This window comes from Mchenga conophoros, linkage group LG12, assembly GCF_057382185.1.
Source record: "Mchenga conophoros isolate Kocher_MC1m ecotype Shallow Benthic linkage group LG12, M_conophoros_male_GT1.1, whole genome shotgun sequence".
Lineage (NCBI taxonomy): Eukaryota > Metazoa > Chordata > Actinopteri > Cichliformes > Cichlidae > Mchenga > Mchenga conophoros.
In genome coordinates, this window is record NC_140537.1 from 38065388 (window position 1) to 38088222 (window position 22835).

At 44.8% G+C, this 22835-nt stretch overlaps 2 protein-coding genes across 5 annotated transcripts; both read right to left on the reverse strand.

The window, feature by feature from the left end:
- Nucleotides 1-546: 546 nt before the first annotated feature.
- Nucleotides 547-7059, reverse strand: shld3 (shieldin complex subunit 3). Of its 4 annotated transcripts, XM_085295669.1 has the most exons (5): nt 6956-7059; nt 6758-6860; nt 5492-6483; nt 5198-5426; nt 547-1696 (listed from the first exon to the last, which is right to left on the reverse strand). In XM_085295669.1, exons 3-5 carry the CDS (start codon nt 5665-5667, stop codon nt 1493-1495), a joined length of 609 nt encoding a protein of 202 aa, XP_085151795.1. In that variant the 5' UTR covers nt 5668-6483; nt 6758-6860; nt 6956-7059; the 3' UTR covers nt 547-1492. The 4 variants fall into 4 exon arrangements, with proteins under 4 accessions (XP_085151795.1, XP_085151794.1, XP_085151792.1 ...); XM_085295668.1 differs by having other exon boundaries at nt 5198-6483; nt 6775-6860; nt 6956-7058; XM_085295666.1 differs by having other exon boundaries at nt 5198-6483; nt 6956-7058.
- A 248-nt stretch (nt 7060-7307) lies between these two features.
- LOC146563215 (serine/threonine-protein phosphatase 2A catalytic subunit beta isoform) lies at nt 7308-21340 on the reverse strand. Its single transcript, XM_085295670.1, has 8 exons — nt 20902-21340; nt 18743-18781; nt 15726-15896; nt 14326-14499; nt 11824-11913; nt 9819-9980; nt 8675-8793; nt 7308-8021 (listed from the first exon to the last, which is right to left on the reverse strand). Exons 1-8 carry the CDS (start codon nt 21001-21003, stop codon nt 7949-7951), a joined length of 930 nt encoding a protein of 309 aa, XP_085151796.1. The 5' UTR covers nt 21004-21340; the 3' UTR covers nt 7308-7948.
- Between the last annotated feature and the right edge of the window lie 1495 nt (nt 21341-22835).

Genomic DNA, 22835 nt, shown 5'->3' on the forward strand with positions numbered 1-22835 from the left:
GAATCCAAAATCTAAATGTTAAAGTTATTTATTTTCTGCTTAATGTATCAAATATGTGTGTTTCTTTTAAATAAAACAAGCGATCAAAATGTTACATTTCCGAATGTCTTTCACAATAAACCTGAGGATACGAACGTGCTTAAAAATCAATAGTGCTAATTTCAAGCAAGTGAGACGTTAAGCAAACCGAAGATAGTCACGTATTCTGCGTTTCCTTTATTATTGCATCATATATTTGAGGCGTTAATGAGCCAGAAACACGGATTGAAGATCTGACAAGCGATTAAAGCTGAAAACGGGGGCTGGGTGCTTACGTCACATCCGGTAACCCAGATATTTTTTTAACGCAGTGTGCAGAGAGCCCACAGCAACAAAAGAGTGCGTGTGAGAGGGATGGGGGTTGTACTGTATTCATGCTGCACTCATTCATTCAGGCTGCTCGGTGTGTGTGTGTGTGTGTGTGTGTGTGTGAGACTCCAGCATCATGTGACTGCTGCAGCTTTTCCAGAACAGTCACATCACATCACATGCAGCAACTCCAGACACTTATTACAAATATTAAAAAAGCTTTATTGGCATCAGAGAAGGATGACAAACATCAGTATGAAAACACTTTACAAACGCACACACAACACACAAATCCAGCTGGAGCACCCCCCTCCCCCCAGCTCATGAATAGTTCAGTAGATTTGAATAAAATATAAATGGGTTTCTGCCCTTGAAGCATTTGATGAAGAGGAAAAACAGCTTTAGCTTAACTTAGATATATTTTTACATCCTGTGTGGACGCAGCGCAGCGCTGCAACAGCTCCTGATCACATATTACTGTTTGACACAGGTCAGGCTTACTGGTGGAAACTGGGTTTGATCTGCTCATAAAGCCAGTATGGCAGAACACTTGATGAATATTCGCCTTGTTTCCTTCAGAGAAAGCCTGAACGGTGGATAAATGGCAGCGTGGATTTGCTGTTTGATGAGCAGATTTCATTCACTATCACACAGCCTCGCTCTCAGTGTGCACTCTGTAACACCAACTGTTCTTTTTAATGTGCTCTGTGAGGGTTTTGTTAACGGACGCTGGTTTATTTGAAGACAGAGCAGAATGCTAACTTGATTTTTCTTGGAGCTTCTTCGTCTTCATCAACAGTTTCCAGCTACAACCTGATGTGAACAGCTGATAAACATCAGCTGGATTATGTCTGCATCTCTAAAACAAGAATGTTAGCTATGGCAGAAAGCTTGCTGTAACACAGCGCGTCTCCCTGAGTGGGTCTGATCGTTTCACTCTCACTGTTGCTTCCTTTTATCACTTTTACGGTGCTGATTCTTATCAGGACTCACACTGTGACTCACACTGATGCCGGCCGGCCGAGCTGCAGGTTAAACCACAGTGACAAAGAATAAGACCGAAGCTGCCCCCGCAGATGTCACTGCAGCCTCCGTCTAAGCTGCGACGTCTGCAGAAACCCAAGCGAGTGCAGCAGGGGGCGCTCTACATGCTGAAGACGTTTCCCAGCCGGCGCACCGACAGGTCGATCCTCCCCGACAGCCGCAGCTCCTCCTTCAGGAAGCGCCCCACCTGCTCGGAGTGCAGCACGTCGCAGAACACCCAGATCTCGCCGCGCTCGCGCTGGATGTTGGCGTTACACGACGGCAGGCAGGAAGTTCGCGCCAAGCGGCTCAGAGTTCGCCACACCTGCGGGGAGGAGGAGCAAACTCCACGTAAACAATGTGACAACATCAAACAGCTGTTTGTATTTTCCGTCTCTGTTGCTGAGCAGACTTATTTCTGTGGGACGTTAAAATGTGACGAGCTGTGGAAACAAGGTGAAGGTCGGACACTCCGATAAGGATCAGCAGACACAGCACGCAGGAAGAAAGCACACGCCGGCGCCGTCCACAGGTAACATTTAACCAGGAGCAGACTCACAGTCCTCGTGCCCGCTTTAACATTTAAAGCGTGAAGATTGTGGAGGCTTAGAAACTGCATCTCTGATAAAGCACGTCTGACTCACACACTCGTTATTTCATGGCGAGACGTCAGTGGAAAACCTGGAAGCTGCGAATCTTTGGCGTTTTTCTCTGAGAGCCAACAAATTATTAACTTTGACCAGCAAATAAAGTTTTCTTTCTGTGGCTTCGTTTTAATATTTAACGTGTGTGTGACACACCTGGTGATTACCACGAACGGTCCCGATGATTAAATATTCCACAGTCACTGATTATTAAAGCCTGTTTGTGTTTGGTTGTTTTTGTAACGCACTGTTATGGCTGAAGGTGGCAGCGATGCACCTACAAGCTGTCTGAACAGCAAGAATGCGAGAGAAGCACTCGGACTCGTGACGATTTATCAATCGCCGCCGCCGCCAGCATTCGTACGTGTGAGGTTTCCCGTGCGTGCTGTGAACGCAGGTGCAGCAGATGTGATGTCACAGCTGCAGATTCACAGATGTTTCAGACGGACACGCTGCTGGAAGCGACCGCTCCCACTGTAACTTCATCTGCACCCACACACTGCAGCGTTTATTTCTACCATGCAACACCTGAAGTTCAGAGGAAGACTGCAATGAGTCCAGTAGAACACGCAACAACCAATACAGCGAGTGTGAAGTCACGGCGCCGCCATCATTAAAGAAACGTCTCTGAGGAAGAGTCGAGGAGTTCTCGTTACACATCGCCCTGCGCTTCTACTCGAAACCACCTGTAAACACAAACATCAACATCCTGCAGTTCCTCTAACACCCAGCAGGGGCAGCAGTGAGTCAGTCCCCATAGACGCCCATGTTAAAACTTCACAGTGTGTTTCCAGCCTGATAAACAAACTGGTCTCTGTGGATAATTTCCTCCTTCACAACAGCTGTAGAGGTGAGCATGCTTTAATAACAGACCTGTTCTAGTAAGACTTAAACATTTTATTATTTTATGTTAATAATATTATATTATTAAGACAAAATGCCAAAACACAGACTTAACAATGTGGTGTATGCTGTACAGTGCAGCGAGGAATGCTCAGACCTCTACATTGGAGAGACCAAACAGCCACTTCACAAGCGCATGGCACAACACAGAAGAGCCACCTCCACAGGACAAGACTCAGCAGTCCATCTGCATCTTAAGGTCAAAGGTCACTCTTTCGAGGATGCCAATGTTCACATTTTGGACAGAGAGGACAGATGGTTTGAAAGAGGAGTGAAAGAAGCATCTATGTCCACTGTGAGCGACCATCTTTGAACAGAGGCGGGGCTTACGACACCAACTCTCTGCCATCTATAATCCAGTTTTGAGATCCTTCCCAGACGCCTTAACGCCCACTCACATCCTGGGCCATCTGACCTCAGGACATCACATGATAAGGTGGGGCCAGGTTTCATAATGAACACACCTGAAACTCTGGCTGATTGTGACCCACACCCAGTTTCACACCTTAGCTCAGGCGATTAGAGGATCATCAGGGGGTCCTTTTGTCCCTCTGTGGGGGGACACTCCCACTAGGTTTATATCTGGGACTCTCCACCATTTGACCTTAGAACTGAAGAAGCTTCTCGGATGAGAGGTGAAACGTCTTCAAGCTACTTAAAGAAGTCCAGACGCTTTTCTTTGCAAGCTCCTTTGACTACGATGACCTGGATGACTGAGAACCTTCACAGACATATTATATTATTGTTTTGTTTACTTTTATGTTCCCTGCTGCTAAACTAATCTCCCCTTGTGGGACAATAAAGAATTTGAATTGAATTGACTATGTGCACGTTAGCATATGCTACTTCCGGTGTGGAAACTCCTGTGGGGAGCTTTGTTTCCGGTGTCGTATTCGCGCCTGGTTTATTGTCCAAAACAAGTTAACCAAATGATTGAATCAAGCGGCGATTTACATTTCTATAGATGTCTCGGGCATTTACCCAATATATCTGTAAATGATGTTCATCGACTTGTCGATATTTTCCCCCGCGCCTCAGAGCAAAAGAGAAAATGGATTCAAATGTTATATTTCTCAGCTGTCCCTCGTTTATCGCGGGTGTTATGTTCTAAAAATAACCAGCGAGAGGTGAAATCAAGGAGCCGATTTTATTTTTGACGGTGCAAAACGTTTGGTGGACATCGTGGACATACAGCGCTGCACTGCAGAGTCACACTGCTAGCATCGATGCAGCGATTCTGGACTGTACAGGAGAGACGGAGGAGATCGTCTGCAGCGATCAGGACGGAGGACACAATGTGCTGTAAAAAAAAAAGCAGCAAACTTGCACTAAAAACTCAGTGAAACAGCGAGGTGAAAGGTGAAGCGCGTTATAGCGAGGGACCGCTGTAATTTTGAAGGTAAGTCACAACATACCCTTCCTACATACTAATGTATAGAAACCATTACAATCATTCATTTTGTGTGGCTGTTTTCACGGTTTGTTAACATGCTGTGTAGGTGTGTACTGGACGAGCTGATCTCGACATAACGGGGAAACATCTGGTTTGACTATTCTTCACCTGTAGTTTGAATGCTGAACATTTGCCTGTTTAGATCATGAGACCAGTCACTACACAGAGATGTGCTTCTGAATGTGGACGATGTGTCTTCTGCTGCAGTGATGCAGTTCAGCTCGTGTTGAGTGATGTAAACAGCTGATGATCTAAACGCTTTAAATTGATCATTAGATTTTTTATGACACAGCAGCGGTGAGTGTTCCCACCTTCTCTTTGTAACTTAACACCATCTTTCCGTTTTCAAGTTTTGGACATGATTGTGGAGGATATATCTTTGCAGTAGTGATTGACCGCAAAGTAAAGCTACCGGAAATGTACAACCCCACATCCGGTCTCAAACCAGGAAGTTAGCATTGTCTCGTGCACAGGGTCTATTGGGGGCGTGGCCTCTTTGACTGACAGCTAGCTGTCTGCTAGCTTCACCTGAACTGGGCCTCTGCAATGTGTTTGTTTGCTTAATGACATCATGTGACCAATAACATGGCTGCTGTGAGGTCAGTGCACTGACCCCAGGAAGGCTGGCTGAGTTTTACTCAGAGACATTCTGGGACTTTGAGTGAATGTTACTGAGCGCTGATTAGCAGGTGTGTGCCTGTGCACTCCACCGTCTCACGTCTGGCTCCAGTCTGTGGTTTTTCCTCACTCTTAACATCTTCATCAGCCTTCAAACAAAATTTTAAAACATTGTAAAGCTTCACAGTTTCTACAACATTCCACCGACCTCCTCGATGTCTCTCGCTGCTCCGCAGTTCAGCTCACCGATCACCCATTTGGCCCTCTGGCGGAGGTGGAGCCCGTGGACGGAGACGGCGTGGTGAAACTGTTTGGACAACGACTGCGAGCTCTGCTGCAGGACGCCTCTCTGCGTGAAGACGCTCCACCTGCTCCGCCTGACCTCCGAGCCGGTGCAAAGGGCACCATCTTTGTCCTTGTGTGGCTGCTTCTCAGGTCTGTTGTTAGGAGACACAGGGTGGAGATCACAGTGGGTTTCTGGGTCACCATCTCTGGGTCTCACCTCTGCTGCTGGTGAATCATCCAAACACGTGACGACAGGAGCTGGTCTCGCAGGTCTGATGGGCAGGCGGCAGTCTCCGGTGAGCGTGGGGAACCACGGCGTGAAGGCCGGAGGAGCACGGAGAGGGAACGGCTCCAGGAGCTTCTGCGTAGTCTCCAACAGTGAGCCGAGCTCATCAGCTGATCCGGGCTGATAGTGCAGGACTACATCCCCCATACAGGCGGACGGGGTCAGGGGACCGGCGGCAACACCCTCCTCCTCACCATCATCATCTTCCTCTTTGTGACGTCAGTCCAGGCAGACATGAAGCACGTTTCATTCAGACCGACAGCCCGTTAACGTCATCAAGTGGTGAAAGGATTAACTGTTAAAAATGCTCAGCAGAAACTATACTGCGCATGCTCCAGAGTTCACATTTCTACACACGCTGACAGAAGCATTCACACTACACAGCATCCCGACCGGAAATGTCACATTCAAACAAATCTTTACCGACTCCGTGACCTTTGAACTTTGTGGCTTTAAAGTCAACTCAGGCTCAGCTCGCGCTCAAGTACCAAACTTCCCTCGAGCACCGGGGGCTAATGTTTTTAGCCTCTGCTGCTAGCTCACGTTAGCTACCGGGCTGACCGGCGAGCAGAGCCGGTATTTACCGGCGGGCCTCTCCGAGCTCACAGGTGATGACTCTAGCCCACCTCCACACCTCAGACCCGCGCGCCTCCATCAAGCAGCCGCGAACCACTCCAGGAAGCTAACATGGACGGTGTCGAGCAAATATCGCTCCAACTCTCGCGATATTGATGTAACGCTGATACGGAAGTCATTTTAAGTTGAAAACGTGTCTTTTTTACAGTCGTTGATTTTCATCAAAGTTTGATATCATAAACAGTAACATCTGGAAACATCTGCTCATCATCCACAAAGGCAGAAGCATCCAAAGAAGAGCTTCAGGGAGCCCGGAGAAGTTTTTCCATGTATCTATTCGCATTTTCCTGCAAACGATGGAGAAACGATGGTTGTTCAGTTGCATAAAAATAGCAAAGAGTGGAAAAAACTTTTTAAACTTTTGCCATAAATTCAAAAATAAATTATCACTATCAAATTTGTCTTTCAGGCTTTTTCTCATTCTTAATTGTAAAACTCATTCTGCAGAAATCATTTAAAGAAAAGGTTCCTGCTGATTTCTACACTACACATCAACCAGTTCATGATCACCTGATTTCAGAACAGCTGTGATTCACTTTACGTGACATCACTCATACTTGCCGGTGAGCTCCGGTTACCGTTTCCAGCAGTAGATGCAGGTCTGAAGCTACAGGCTGCTCAGCACTGTGATGTTAGTCTTTCATCAAACACAAATAAAAACATCCTGCAAAGTACAAAGTAGTCTCATTTAACACTTTTAAACATTTCAGATTTCCTTCTGAATCTCTGCCTTAAAATATGTAAATAAAAAATATATACATTTCCTGCCAGCATTCTCTGACTTGACCTTAGAGCACACGTGTCAAACTCCAGGCCTCAGGGGCCGGTGTCCTGCAGGCCTTAGATGTGTCCTTGATCCAACACGGCTGATTTAAATGACTAAGTGACCTCCAGAGGCCTGGTAATGAATCATTTGATTCAGGTGTTGGCCCAGGGTGAGACCTAAAACCTGCAGGACACAGACCCTCGAGGGCTGGAGTTGCCCACCCCTGGGCTTAAGTAACAAGCTGAACATGTGTTCTGAGCACGCTCAGAAAACAACAGAACTGGAGCACAAAGTTCGAACCTCCAGGTGAAGCAGGAAAAGAACGAGGTCGACTCACACAGGAAGTTCATCAATAGGACATTTTATTTCATACGTCTGTTGTCTTTATTCAAATTACAGTAATATACTTGCTGAGATGACCACCGGCTGCAGCCCGGACAGCTAAAACTCACAGCTGTACTACTAGAAGCAAACTTAAATCAGTTTTTAAAATTATTTCGCAACAGGGGGAAAAAAAAAAAAAAAAAGCAGGTATGCCAGGACGTGTGGTGTTGGCGGTGACGTCAGGTCTGTTTTAGTGCTGTGGTCTTTAAAAAAAGAAAAAAAAAAGAGAGAGAAAGGAAACAGAAGAGGAAGGAGGAAGCCTGCGTTTGCGTTGTACATGTGGTAAAGGAGCAGAATTATGGCACATTTGGTCCACGTTGGTAGTTTTATTCTCTCGATTTCAAACATGTAAGAAACAAAAAGAAGAACAGATCAGAGTTTACATGTTTCTGCAGCACAGCATTAAAGACAGCATACTGAAAACACGACTGTAGGGGGCGCCCTCTTTAAAATCTGGATTCAGCCAATCGTTTGTCTCTATTCATCATCATCATCATCATTATCAGAAGAAGGATTAGAATGGTCTTTCCATCCAAAATGACTGGGGGGGAGGTGGGGGTGGGTGGAGCTTCGTGGATGATGGACGGGGATGCTTCGGACATTCACAGGAAGTAGTCGGGAGTGCGTCTGGTCACATGGGGCTCACCACGGCGAGGGGCGGGGTCAAACTGAAGGCTGAGGAGACAGAAGAAACCTCGTTAGTGACGACTTCCTTTAAGTCGAGTGAGGTTAGATCAGTTAAACCTTAGCTTCTGTATCCATGGTAACCAAGACAGTCATGTAATTTTAGCAGATGAGACCTAGACTCAGACTGTACATAAAAGATGGTCAGAGTGATGTAAAGCCTTGACCTGGCGTTTTAAAATCAGATGATAAGGAGCGAGCCGTGGAGCTGCTTGTCTGTCACAATGAAGCCCCGCCCCTAAGCCCTCCCCCTTTATGGATGTTTCAACTGTAACAGGACCAAAACTTCCAGAATAACTACATTTTATTCAGACCAAAAACTCATCAGGTGAGTTTACTGAGCTCAGCTCATGTCAACCTTCAGGAGTCGCCCCCTGCTGGCAGCTGTCAGTGTGTCCCTGAATGAAACTGAATGTGTGCTCTGATGTTTCTGACTCGTTAAGCAGAAGCACAGTCTGAGTATTCATGCTAAACTTATTATATGAAAGAAGAGAAACATTAAAAGGAATCTGGGGATTCGTGATGTTTAGTGTCCAACCCTCAGGGTCCCCACACGGCTCCGTGTGTTTTACATGGATGTATTCATATTTAACCTCAGCACCGTTCGGCCTCTCATATGATGTGAACGCATTCTTCGTACTTACAAAGAATATTTCAGAGTGTCGTCCAGTTCCATGATGGCCGCCTGGTTTCCACAGCGGTAGCAGTAGTTTGGAGCACTGAAGATGGTCACCACGTTCTTGTCATGGCCCCAGTTGTAGCCCTGCAGGAACAAACATGTCAGTTAGACTGGGACACCTCTGATCAACAGGGGGCGCTACTGAGCTGAACGAGCAGGACTCCATGGGCTCAAGAACAAGTTTCATTTCTTTGTTTTTGACGTTTCACCGCTGCGGTCGTGAAATGTTTTTGAGTGAGAATCAGCCAGTCTTTAACCGACCAATCAGCACAGAGTAGCAGAGATATTTTACTCTGAAGGACGAAATAGTCTGTGAGAAGAAGAAAAAAGGACTACAAAGTTATATTTCACTTCAGACACATGAAATTGTCAAGTTAACCGTGAACTGAATGGCGTGCTAACATCAACAGGAACGGCTCTCGCAGATCAGTTCAGGAAAACTGACGAGAACTTTGTCATTTTAACATTTCCAGTGAGAATAACGGTCAAACCAGCTCGATCTGTGGGCGCGGCGCGTCCTCAGCCGCCTGTGATCGGAGCTTTCCTTCAGCTGCAGATGAAGTTCGTGCAGCTGCTTGGCGAATCTTCTGAACAGTGAACTGAACCTCCGTGGGAGTGAAACTGGGACACCAGGGAGGAGATGAGGAGCCTGCTCCAACTTCATGTTGTTGCCATGGAAACCAGAGGATTTTTATAGGACCCTTCAGTCCACTGGCTGTGTGAACACGTGTGCCAGGTTTAACATAAAAATAACAGGACATGTGAGCGCCGGTCTGTGGGCTCATCACGACAAACCTGCAGCAGCGTGGGTTTCTGAAGCTCATCATCATGACATCAGAGGACAAACAGGTCACCTGACCAGGATAACGAGGTCACCTGACCCAAAATAAAGTGTTTTGTTTTTTTCCTTCTAATCTGAATCATCTCTGCATATAAACAGGCTGCTAACAGGTTGGATTTCCTTCTTTTACGCAGCCAGATTTGTTTTTTTTAAAGCGAACCCCCGAGGAGATTTTCTATAAACAAATATTCATACTCATTCTTTGGTTAAACAGCACAATATTTTCACATAAAAGTGACACCGTGCTGTGAAAAAGTGTCCAAAATACCTCCATGACCAGCTGATGGGCGCGAGACACCAGAGTGAGTCCGTTGGCATGATTGAAGGTTTCAGAGATGTCCTGACCGAAGGTGTAGCCGGCACCTCGGGGAGAGATCCCCCACCCGCCGCGGTCATCGGGGTCCGACCACAGCAGGTCACACATCGGGCCCTGAAACAGAAGCCAACAGCTCAGGTAAACTGCACAGTTCAGAATCCTAAATATAAACCTGATAAATGACGCTTAGAGTTTAAACTAGAAGCACAGATCGTAACTGCACTGCACGCACAAACTCATGATGGACACCAGATGTTATTGAAGGTTTGACTGGTGTTGCAGAGCTTTGCAGAGCACTGATTGTTTTTAATAAACTGCTCTCCTGTTCTTGCTTTGGTGACAATTTTGTACATAAAGCAGTAAAATTACTACGTGTGAACAGATGAGTTAATAATAATAATAATAATAATAATACATTTTATTTAAATAGCGCCTTTCAAAGCACCCAAGAACACTGTACAACAGATAAAAACTGGAAATATACACAATGGTAAAAATAGAAGATAAAAGTTAAAACATACAGAAATTTAAGATTAGGCAATTTTAAACAGATGAGTTTTGAGGGTGGACTTAAAAAGAGAGAATGAGCTAATATTTCTGAGGTCCGGGGGTAGGGAATTCCAAAGTCGAGGGGCAGAGCAACTAAAGGCCCTCCCTCCCATTGTGATCAGACGAGCAGAGGGAACAGAGAGAGAAAGAGAAGATGAAGATCTGAGGCAGCGGGATGGGAGCTTCATCTGTAATAAGTCAGAGAGGTACGGTGGAGAGAGAGAATGAATAGCCTTGAATGTATACAGAATTATTTTAAAATGGATGCGAAATTTGACCGGGAGCCAGTGAAGTTGCTTCAGGATTGGGGAGATGTGGTGGGTAGAAGAAGTCCTAGTAATAATACGGGCAGCAGAGTTCTGGACACGTTGGAGCTTGTTGATAGATTTTTGTGTGAGGCCAAATAATAATGAGTTGCAGTAGTCAATTCTAGAGATAACAAGATTATGGATGAGAATGGCAGTGGCGTGAGGTGTGAGGAAGGGGCGGAGGCGATTAATGTTACGGAGTTGGAAATATGCTGCACGTGTAATATTATTGATATGTGAGTTAAAGGATAATGTGCTATCGAGAATGACACCCAAGCTTTTCACAGAGGGAGAGATAGGGACCAGCGAGTTATTGATGGTGAGAGAGAAATTGTTAATTCTGGATAGCAGTCGTTTAGTGCCAACCAGAAGAAGTTCCGATTTATTGCTGTTGAGTTTAAGAAAGTTGGAGGAGAACCAAGAATTAAGTTCAGCTAGACAGAGGATGAGGGAGGGTGGAGGAAGAGTAGAGTCAGGTTTGGTAGAGAGATAGAGCTGGGTGTCATCGGCGTAGCAGTGGAACTGAATATTATATTTACGAAAAATATGTCCGAGTGGAAGAAGGTAGATGATGAAAAGAAGGGGCCCGAGGACAGATCCCTGGGGCACCCCAGTGGATAAAGGAGAAAGCTGAGAAGTGAAGGATTTTAATTGAATGAACTGAGTGCGGTCAGATAGGTATGATTTAAACCAGGCTAGTGGAGTGTGAGAGAGACCAATAGAAGCTAATCTGCTAAGGAGAATGGGATGAGAGATGGTGTCAAAAGCTGCACTCAGATCAAGAAGGATAAGGATGTGTCTGTAGTTTTTAATGACACAATCAGGTCTAAGCCTCGGCTCTGGCTCCTCTGCAGCTCACGAATGAGTGTCAGCATCGAGCCGGCCGACGCGTTTGTTCTGCCCATTTATCACCACAAACTGCTGTGGTGCCAAACATGGATCAGTGTGAAAATAAAAGCTCCACAGAGGCCGTCTCTCAAACAACCGACGGGCTTTTGTTTAAAAAGTATTTCTGTTTCCATCCCTGACAATCTGAAAGCTGACCTGTGTGTGTGTGTGTGTGTGTGTGTGTGTGTGTGTGTGTGTGTGTGTACACGTACCTCATGTGGAACTTCTTGCAGGCGGTCCAGAGCTCGTATGTGATCCAGAGTGTCTATGGAAGGAGACAAGCCTCCGTGGAGACAGAAGATCTGAAACAAAGAACAACAAAACCTGCAGTTAAATAATTAATGAACAGATTCACCAACAAACAGTTAAAAACATCTTTATTCAGCTTCAAACTCAGGCGGGAGTGTGTGGACGCTCAAATATTCACTCATGAAGAAAGAAAAACCCAAATAAAACTGACAGGATGTGGCTGAAAAATAGGGTAAATGTTTAAGAGGCGGACAGACCGCAGACACGAGAAACAGGCGATTAAAAATAATAAGAATCATGATCTATACTGACCGTTTTTAATGTCAGATTCATGCTTAAGAAAAAGATTTGCCACATTTGCCAAAAACAATATGATCACCATTCTTTCATGTGTTCAGGTTTCTTTAATCAGCTACAGTTCACAGCAGATCTCTGCACTCATCTTTTATTCTAGTCTATCAAAAAGCACGACGTGAGGAGATTTATCATCTATGGAACAATCATGAAGTCATTTAAATAGAGTCGTTTCTCCCGTTTCTACTCTCAGCTAAAAACATGCCAGCATCACCAGCAGGGGGCAGTGATGCAGCTACAAAACGTTTTCCAACCAACAAACAAAAACAAGTGTGTGCAAGTAACCATCTGTGGGTTATGATAATAAACACAATGTCATACCTGAAAAAAGGAGCACTGATTTAACCTTACACGCAGGGATGGGATACGAGAACCGGTTCTTATGGTAGAAGAACCGGTTATTGGAATTCTAGTCGTCTACGTGCTTGGAATTGTTAGTCTGCCTGCCTATAGATCCTTGCACACTTGGCTACGATCAGCTGATTTCAGTTTGCGTGTTGGAGGAGGAAAGTAGTGGCGCCGTCTCCAGCGTGGACGCAATGATAATATGGAGACTCCTCCAGGACAGAAGCGCCTGCATCATACTGTTAACACACGCTCTTTAACAGCATGCTAATGTTAAGCTAGCCAAGAGCCCAGAGTGACGCTAAAGCTGAGTGAATCCCAACACCACACCGCGCTGCGATAAAGTGACCAGCCAGGCTGAGGTAGAATCACCATGGCAACCACTTTACAGTCTCTCTGCTGGTTTCAGCTCTGCTCATACCTAAACACTAAGAACGATCGCGTGTCCTTATCAGCACAGGGATCTGTGTCGGTGTATGCAGCTGTAGCCTCAGGTTTATAATGTTAAACAGTAACTGACTCAGTGTCAGGGTTCATACGCCTATTTCAGGGTCAAATTCAAGCACCTTTTAAGCACTTTCAAGGTCACTTTTCAAGCTTTTCCAGCACATCCCCCCCACCGCCCAACACAAAGAATGCATGTTTCAATTCGCATCACGTCAGTAAGACCATGTGAAAATGAAAACAAATCATCCTGGGTGAACTTAAACACCTTTGTTCCCCTTTTGTTGAGACATATAAAAACGCACCAAACAAAAATACTGCAAAAGGAAACGGTCGCCTTATACACATCGTGTAAACTCAAAATGCACATTTCACTTAAAAATTAAGATGTGAAAATGTAAACAAATCAACTTGTTAGAGATGTTCTAAAATAAACAACAACAACAACAAAAACCCCACAAAAAGAAACCAATGAGTCTTCTCATCAGATATTGATGCTTCTTTCCTGTGTGACAAAAAATAGGAGACAGATGTTTGTTTGTTTTTTAAGTTAATTCCCAATAAAACTGTTTTTTGCTAACTACGTTGCTGTCTGTATTATTGCTGAAATCCTGAACGATCACCTTTAAAGTGTTTGTGCTAATAACATCATGTCAGACAGGCACGGAGAACAGCACTGACTGGGAGGCTTTGAACACATCACATAGTTCAATTCAACATATAAGACTTTAAGAAAGCACAAGCATCTACTTAAAATCTATTGAATTTATCATCTGTGATATTATGTACAATTCCAATGTACTTTGTTCATCTGCCTTAGATAAACAGGCAGCCTCAAACTATGAAATATTCATATACAAACACACATAACTGTGTGTACTGTGTGAGTGGCTGATTGTGCCCCACAGGCCTCAGTGTGAGCTTGAAGACATTTATAATGTTTAAGTAGTTTCAAGTGTCGGTGCTGATACACAGTTTGAATGAAAGCCGGGGAACTTTGGTAGCACAGAAACTAACATTTTTACTTGACTATGAGTATTGACCCAACACCGATCACAACAAACAGGAAACACCTCCAACGTGCACAAATAACTGACCACACAACATGAAATTAATCTGCATGAACTGATATGCTGCTCAGTGACGGTGGCCACTCTCAAAGCAGAGCCAATGAGAATCAATAAGAGAATTCATAAGGAATCAAATCGATAAGTAATATTAATAATGGAATCTGAATAACTAAATTCTTATTGATTCCCATTCTAACTGCAGGTCTGATCAGATGAAAACGTCACAGTGAAACTGGGCGTGGCGCGTCCTACCTGTCCGTCAACCAGCGCGGTGAGCGGCAGGTAGTCGAACAGGTCTGTGAAGTACTTCCACACGTTAGCGTTGCCGTACTTCCTCAGGCACTCGTCGTAGAAGCCGTAGACCTGTGTGATCTGCCGAGACTCGTGGTTCCCTCGCAGGATGGTGATTCGCTCCTGGAAACGAACCTGAACAACAATTTAAAAATACATAATAACGTTAAAGACGATCTAAAGCCGGGTCAGACCCCCAGAGAGCAGCATGCTGACTCAGCTACATGTTTAATGACTCTTCTGTCAGACTTCATGATGTAAAATAGAAACGATTAGCTAAAGGAAGCCGTCACGCTGTGATACCGAGACGGGAAAGAAGAAGCACTCAGACCAAAGTGTGACTCTGCTGGCAGCCTCTAGAACAGAAACAGGACCACCGCTCCCCACCGGGGGAGGAGTCTGACGGCAGGACGAGACATACCGGAAGAACCTTCGAGACAGGAAGCTAGCTGGATGGCATTAACTATACTTTCAAAATAAAAGCAAAGAGGTTGTAAACTACTAAAGCAGCAGCGCTGTTCTCTCAAACAGGTTAAAAAAAAAATTATAACAACCAGGTAAACATGTGTGAAACATGCAAGTACAACAATAACCACAGTGATGCAATTTTCTAAATAAAGTTTCTTTGCATCATTTTTATTTGTCTGTGTATCATTTTAACTACAATACACTAAACTTTAAGAATAAATAACTTTGTCTGAAGGGCCGATCACGCCTGGTTGTTCCTGTGAACAACCATGTTTCTGTAAACTCGAAGCTCACAGCCTGTGAATCCTGCAACAAACCTGATATCTAACCAGAATCACACGTCAGAGTCCAGGTCTGACACGTGTTGTGGTTAGAAAACAAAAAGGTCATTAAAGTCTGTCAGTTTCCTTGAGATTTACACGCTGCAGCTGTACTGTGAACACAATCAGAGTCAAACTAGTTCACATCATTTTCACATCATGTGGTTGCTTCTGTTCAGACCACATTTATCCCCCGACTGCTCCTCTGTGTGCAGCAGAAACATTGGCCATCTCCTCAGTCAGCTGATTTCCTCTCACATGCCACCACTTCATGTTTTTATAAAACGTGTTTATGATGCTCTAAAACTTTACAGAACCATCAGTCCTCAGATTAAACGTCTGCTCAGCTGAGCTGATGTTGATCTGTTTGTTTGAAGCTCAGAAGCTCTGCTGATGATTTTTGGAAGCTTTCAGACTGACGGAGCAAACAAGTTCAGTCTGCTTCTTATCAGAACAAACAAACAGTCTGTCAGCCTGTGGCCACCGAGAGGGCCGCTGTGATCCTAACAGGAAGTAAACTCAGAAAACATCAGAGCGCACATGTGAACGCCACACAGAAACACAGAGGTTTACCTTTAACGTGACGAGCAGCGTGACCGTCTCCACAGAGTAGTAGCCTCTGTCGACGTAGTCCCCCATGAACAGGTAGTTGGTGTCGGGAGACTTTCCTCCGATCTTAAAGAGCTCCATCAGGTCGTGGAACTGACCGTGGACATCGCCGCACACCGTCACCGGGCATCGCACCTGAGGGGACAAACACAGAGTCACATGGTCAGCGCCACAGAAACTGAAGCTCATTCGTTTTGTTTTTTTACACCAAGCCAAAAGGAAGCCAGCGGGGTTTTTTATCTTCCTGCTCTAACATCCGCTCCAAGGCCTGAGTTTAGATAAAAGCACAAATATAGTTGTTAGATACTGGCTCCGATGACTGATGATCAAATAGGATCCAACTGTTGGGTCATTAAATAAATTACATTTCTATTAGGATACAAAGCTGAAGGAAAAGTCGGGGATTTTCTTTAACCCTGAACAACCTGCTTTTATGTTGACATGACTCATGTTTGTGTCTGCAGCAGAGGAACGTCAATATTTAGGCTGATAACAAATGAACACACATGTGCGCGCGCACACACACACACGCACGCACGCACACACACACACACACACGCACGCACGCACACACACGGAGCTGAGCCACAGTACGTGAATATTTAATGCTGGGTTTTATTTGGGATGCACTGACCTGATCTTTGAATCAGAAATTTGATCTCAACTCAAAAGGTTGAACTGGGTATCCATGACAACAGGCTGATATATTCTAGTCAGTTCTAGTTTTTACTGTTTGTTAGCCTTTTGGACACAAAAACATCAAACCTGCAGGAATCAGATCGGCTAGAAAGACGATGAAAATGATAATCGGTGTAACACTGTTCGACCTTCACCTGACTCACCTGTGCTCACTAATTACCAGGAATGTGTGCGACTCATCAATTAGATGTTTAACAGCTGCTGCACTCGACAGTTACATAACTACTCTGTGGTTAAACTGAGCAGTATTTCATTAATCTACAACCACAGTTTCCTGTAAAGCTAGCACAGTTTATCGGTGGGCCAATATCAGCGTCAGTATATAATCATGTCAATAAGAAACAAAAAAGATGTTAGAGACGTCCATTTGTTTTGTTTCTGAAAGAAAAAAAAAAAACATTCGCAGCTGATCTGTTGGAATATCACTAAATATCCACACTGCTGTTAAAACTCCTGCATGTGTTTCCTGGCACACTAAGATAAAACCACGGGACCAAGGCACCCACATCATGCACATGATGGCTGCAGGTGCTAGCACTGCTAACGTTAGCCTCACCGTGCTGAGTACACTGGCATGTTTGTGCAACATCACACTGAGCGCACCAATTACTGCCAAGGCACAACACCGAGTGAAGTAACGTTTCAACAACCTGCGAGGGAAACGTCTTCATGTCACCTGTAGCAGCATCAAGCTCTCTTCATGATAAGCTCACTGGATCATAACTGGTCTTATCAGACACTCTGGTTCAGATCCAGCTTCCTTTTAGAGGAGGTTTCACTGAAAGCTGCCGACACCTCGGCACACCTGATGTCGTCAGGCAGCTTTCACTGTCGTTTCTCTCGACTGCGTTTTTCTTCAGGTCATTTCTCCAAACGTCAAAGGGATCAGTTTTACCTCTTCACCATCAATCAGCCCTTTCATGTGTTCACACACAGTAAATGTAACTTTCACTCGTTCCTTTTAGCACACCTGAGTCTCAAAGAACCCCCTACTTCAGAACGTCAGCGTTTGCTTACTTCAGGGTTTAAAGAGGTTCTAAGCTGCTGACAGAAATCCTCATTTTTGTTATTGTTTACAAATAATAAAAAAATGAAGGCACCAAAAAATGTTTAAGAACTGCATTAAAACAAAAGAAATCTGATCCGATCTGGCAACTGCTCTGTTGACAGGAAGTCAATATGATCAATTAAAGTTCTTTAAGGCCGAACACACAGGAGGAACAGTTTCCTCAAATCACTTCCACCTTCCTCACTGCAGGTGAATCAGTAACAAGCATCTGACAGGAGCGGCTGTAAATAGGACGTTCACCGACGGCTGAATGTTTGGATCAGTTTTGTGCTTTTGAGGGAAAACCGTTTCCATAAAAACATGGCGGTGGGCATGTGTGCGAGCCCACGCCTCAGCTGTAGGCCGTGTAAACAGGGTGTGAGATTGCTCAAACACCCCACAGGGAACAAACCGCACACTGAAATCTGTTCCTCAAATCTTTTCCACACTTTGATACAAATGAAAGAAAGAATTTGGACAAACAGGAACCTTTCTTCACCTGTGCCCTGCAGAAACACCATCAGCGGGTGGAGAGCTCATTTAAAAACAGGCTGGTGCTCACCTACACGTGCTGATACCTGGGACCTGGAAACTGTCCATCATTTCACAGCGTGTTTCTTCATGCTGCTTTTATGGGTTTTTGTAAGAGCAGCCTGGAGGTGTTTATGAGGAGGAAGGAGCCTGTCACAGTTTACAACTCCACTATCTAGAAGGCTCCCTGGGCTGGACCTACTTCAAATATTGTCAAAGGTAGAGTCCTAGTACCGTGGCTCTGTGAGCAGTGCAGCTCAGGTTAACACAGAACTACGGATGCATGTAAAATGTTAACCTGAGCTCCGCTCCACCCGAGTCACAGAGCCACATCTTCACTCTGAAACACATAAAGGTGGTGGTCAGAGGGCCCGGTGGCGCCAGTGTCCGGCAGCCTCGCCTCTGTCAGTGCGCCCCAGGGTGGCTGTGGCTACAATGTAGCTGCCATCACCAGTGTGTGAATGTGTGCGTGAATGGGTGGATGACTGGATATGTAAAGCGCTTTGGGGTCCTTAGGGACTAGAAAAGCGCTATATAAATACAGGCCATTTACCATTTATAAAGGACCGATGACCCATAAACGGCTGACTTGGATTAGAATCTAATCGTTTGATATCAGCTCTGGTTTTATCTTCTGCTTTTCTTTTTCCTCGTGACTTTCATATTTTCCATGAATAATCAATAATGAGTTCGGAAAACTCACCTCCTGAACGTTGGACTCCTTGGTCAGGATCTCCTTGGCCTGTAGAGGAAACAGATTTAATGAGTGTCTTTGGGGGTTTTTTCTAAAGGACTCACAGCTCAGACAGTGGGGGGGGGATCATGTGACGAGCTGACAGGAGGTGAAATCAAACTCAGCTCCTACATGCCCAGAGTCACACACACGACTGTTTTTGGTTTGTTTGTTTTTTCCTTCTTAAGATTTCAGGCCCACGTGACCTCAGAGGACACTGTACTGTTTGGAAACCTGCTCTCCTCAGCCCCACAGCTCTTTTAAATTAGTGAGAAAATAAAGTTGATCTTATTTTAGAGTTTTAACCATCAATCACTCAGCAGCTAAACTTCCCTCCTTCACATCAGAATTCACAGGATACACAGGCTACAGCTGGGACTGCCTCATTTTTGACCAGCTAAACACGTCACACACATGTGACATTTAAGCTGTCATTTTTTTAAATTCTCTTACTGATAAAGTATTATTAATTTATTTTACTGGAAACAGCTAACCGGGCAAAATGCTAAATATCTTTTTTATGCTGTACCAACAGCGTCCTCCAACCAGAACCCTTCAGAACAGCAGGTTATAGTTCCCTCTATTCGAAATAACGCCATCTTTGTTAGTCAAAATGTCAGAAATATCCAAACCTTACACAGCCCTTTGTTAGGCACAGTAAACTCATCAACACTGAGTCATCAGCTACACGTGGACTCGCTGTGTGAGGCTCATTTAGAGCAGGAAAAACTTGCTGCAATGAATCATGCAACAGCTTCAATACGTGGAAATATAAAATCAATAACCTTTAAAAATGTACCCACCTAAGGAAAAAGTCCATAAACATGTTGCTGGTTTTTATTCAAATTTACTGCAAACAGCAATGTGTAGGAAGAGCAAAAGAAAGACTTATCAGTACTTTTTACATCACTTCAGCTCCACTCATAGCTGAAAGATGACAGCATGTACCTACAACAGGCCAAACCTCATTCATCTCATGAATGTTGCTGTTATTAACTGTAATAAGAGCCCCCTTCAGTAATTGATTAGTTCATATGAAGTCAGCTGGCAATACCACCTGCATACTTTCATTCCCCCTCAGATTACTGCAATAATCTCCTAATGGAGATCAATCAGATATGAGCCAGTCTGTGCCATGTTCATCATACCTCCATTATATTCTTCTGTCCTTCAAATTTCACGCCATGTTTATCCAGTTTTTACTTTGAGACTTTCATCTTTTTATTATACTGAAAATCTAAGAAGACAAAACGGGGACACCAGAACCTGTACTATAAGTCTCTTTATTTATTTATTTTTAACATCTAAACCATCTCTGACTCTGCTGATTAGCTAGAAACAAATAAATGACTGATTAGTACAGACGGTTTCAGCCCTCATTTAGATGTTAAATGGCACCAACAATGGATTCCTCTTCATGCAGAGAGCATAATAAATCAGGTTACAGACATTTTACGCTCTGCTGTCTCGGACGTGGATTTTCAGTTTGATGGGTATTTTCTCTGAACATCGCTGCTCATTTAGTCAACGCACACTTCTAAAAGTACGCAACGAAGAATATTTCGGGTTTAATCGCTTCGACAGAGGACGAGAGCCGCCACACGGCTGAACAAACGGCTCATCTTTAATGGTGCAACCAACCTGCCGTTTATGCAATCAAATGGTTGATCAATACATTAAGGGCGCGGTACTAATCGATCAATCGCGACACACATTAACAGATGATTCGCCTTAAGAGAGAATTAAGAATAAAGCCCCCTACAGTGAATGGCTGAATCAGGCTGAATCCCGGCCTGTGCGCAAAAGACAGCGCAGGTAATAACCGGGCAGTAAAATGGGCTGCGTCTATTTCTTGGCACTGGGCTAGAGATGCGATTTTTCGGCCCGTGTGTAATGAGTCGACGATAGTCGGACAACAGTTCACAGTGGGGATTATTTAATAGAAATACACACATATATATCACACCTGAAAGGGAATTCTGACTCAGAATGCGTAGGAAAATTGGGCGCAAACAGCCGCCTCGTCGCTCCTTCATTCCGGAAATTAGCCGGAGCCACTTTCGCAACACAGGCCGCGCTGGGCTGAGCCAGGCCTGCCGGGAAATCATGTCAAAAACTTTGGAACTTACCTTCTCACAGAGCGTCCGGACTTGGTTTTCCGATAGCTGCTTGCACTCGTTTAGCTGTTCGATCCATTGGTCTAACTCTTTAGTGAAGGATTTGTCTTCCATGACAGCCGCGGTAGCTCGCTAAGCTAGCTGTGTTAGCTACCTGAAGAAACAAGCGGGCCTGTGTCTCTACGCTAGCTGCTAATTTAGCCTTTAGCTCTTCGTATTGTTAACCCACCGGACCGGTTGGAAAAAAATCACCGCAACAGTTTAAAACAACGACCTGTTTAATCAACTTCTATCATGATAAATGACCGATGTTAAGATACCAACGTTAAAAACACGGGTCTATCGGCCGGGGGAGTGAAAAGGATCAAAAGTCCCCGATGCGGCAGAGCGTAGCGGCAGAATACTGCGGCGTCGCAGCGGCTAGCCGATTTGCTAAAGGAGCTAGCCACAATAACATCCGGGGATTTAACCAGCGTGTGGACTCAGCACAGCAGTGACACCGTGTGGACAGACCTTGAATTACGGCGCGAATGCGCGCCACAACACTACTAGTACTACTAACACAGTACAAGTACAGAACTACTGCTGCTACACTACTACATTACTGCTGCTACAGCTTCATTACTGCTACTTTCACAGTACACCTACATTACTGCAATACTATAACTACGCTATTACTACACTATCAATACTGTTAATGAGGAGGTTCAAAGGAAAGTTGAAATTGTTATCCTCATGAAATCAACCGGTCAGAATGCAAAATAAAACAGCCATCAATCTGTTGCAGTATATCAGAGTTATATAGCATAACTTAAAGGGAGACATAAGCTGTGTCCCAAAACGTAGGCTGCATCCTCCTGAGGCCGCATTTGTAGGCCGATTACGTCACAGCGGCGCAACGAAGGCTGTCCCAATTCGTAGACTCCTCCGAAGCCGGCCGACAAATACGTCCTCCTTTTCCCCAGATTTGAAGGGTGGGTCGGGTGTGTCCTTCGTGGCCCTGAAGATGCTTCTCGGATGAGAGGTGAAACGTCTTCAAGCAACTTAAAGAAGTCCAGGCGCTTTTCTTTCCAAGCTCCTCAGACTACGATGACCTGGATGACTGAGGACATTCACAGACATGCTCTTATTAATCTTTCTGGGTCACAAAATAAACTTTTAACATATATTCAGGCGTGAATGTAGCTGTGTAAACTTCAAATATCTGCTCGGTTTATCAAGACATCACATATTTGCAAAAGTGCTCCGACATTTTCAGAGACATCTGTTACCCACCAGCTTGATAGCTGACCGGGGGTTCAAGGGTCACTCGAGCCGGCGAGAACACCAGACCCCCGGCACATGGTTAATCGTTCAACCCCCACGGTCTTTCGCTACGGAGGAGACGTTAAACATGATATATAAGTCACTCAGATAACTTAAGATGTTATTGATTTGCTTTTTTCAGTCTTTTATTTGTTGGGGAGTAAATCAGTTTGGCTGAGATTAAAGTTCTTAGATTTGATTAAATAAAACGTTATTAATCCCTCGGGTGGGTTCCTCCGGAGCTGGCTGAGATCGTCGACTTTGCAGTTACTGAACGACACGGAGATGCAGCTGGTCAGAACGCTCTCTATGGTGCTCCTGTAGAACACGGTGAGGATGGGAGGAGGGAGGTTGGCCCGTTTCAGGCGTCTCAGGAAGTGGAGGCGCTTTTGGTGACGGAGGTGACGGAGGTGATGTTGAACTTAGGAATAAAGGTTTAAACTCAGGAGACCAACTCAAACTCACGTCAGCTGCTGCCCCAGCTGTAAGTGAGTGCAGTCCTTATATAATGTGTGCCAGGTGAGTGCAATTAAGGGCAAACTCTAGAGCCAATCGAAGGTGAGAAAAGGAAACAAGGTAAGTCAGGTAAGGTTAGGGCGAGTGAGGAAGAAAAACAAGAATCTTTGCAACAACTACTACTC

What these genes read in the sequence shown, in the direction of transcription:
- shld3 (XM_085295668.1), bottom strand. Translation starts at nt 5,707, where the DNA reads ATGGGGGATGTAGTCCTGCACTATCAGCCCGGATCAGCTGATGAGCTC. An exon ending in CAGCGAGAGACATCGAGGAG is followed by an intron (nt 1,697 to 5,197) that starts GTCGGTGGAATG and finishes TCCTCCCCGCAG; the next exon opens with GTGTGGCGAACTCTGAGCCG.
- LOC146563215 (XM_085295670.1), bottom strand. Translation starts at nt 21,003, where the DNA reads ATGGAAGACAAATCCTTCACTAAAGAGTTAGACCAATGGATCGAACAG. An exon ending in TCCGGACGCTCTGTGAGAAG is followed by an intron (nt 18,782 to 20,901) that starts GTAAGTTCCAAA and finishes TTTCCTCTACAG; the next exon opens with GCCAAGGAGATCCTGACCAA. An exon ending in CCGCGCTGGTTGACGGACAG is followed by an intron (nt 11,914 to 14,325) that starts GTAGGACGCGCC and finishes TCTTTGTTTCAG; the next exon opens with ATCTTCTGTCTCCACGGAGG.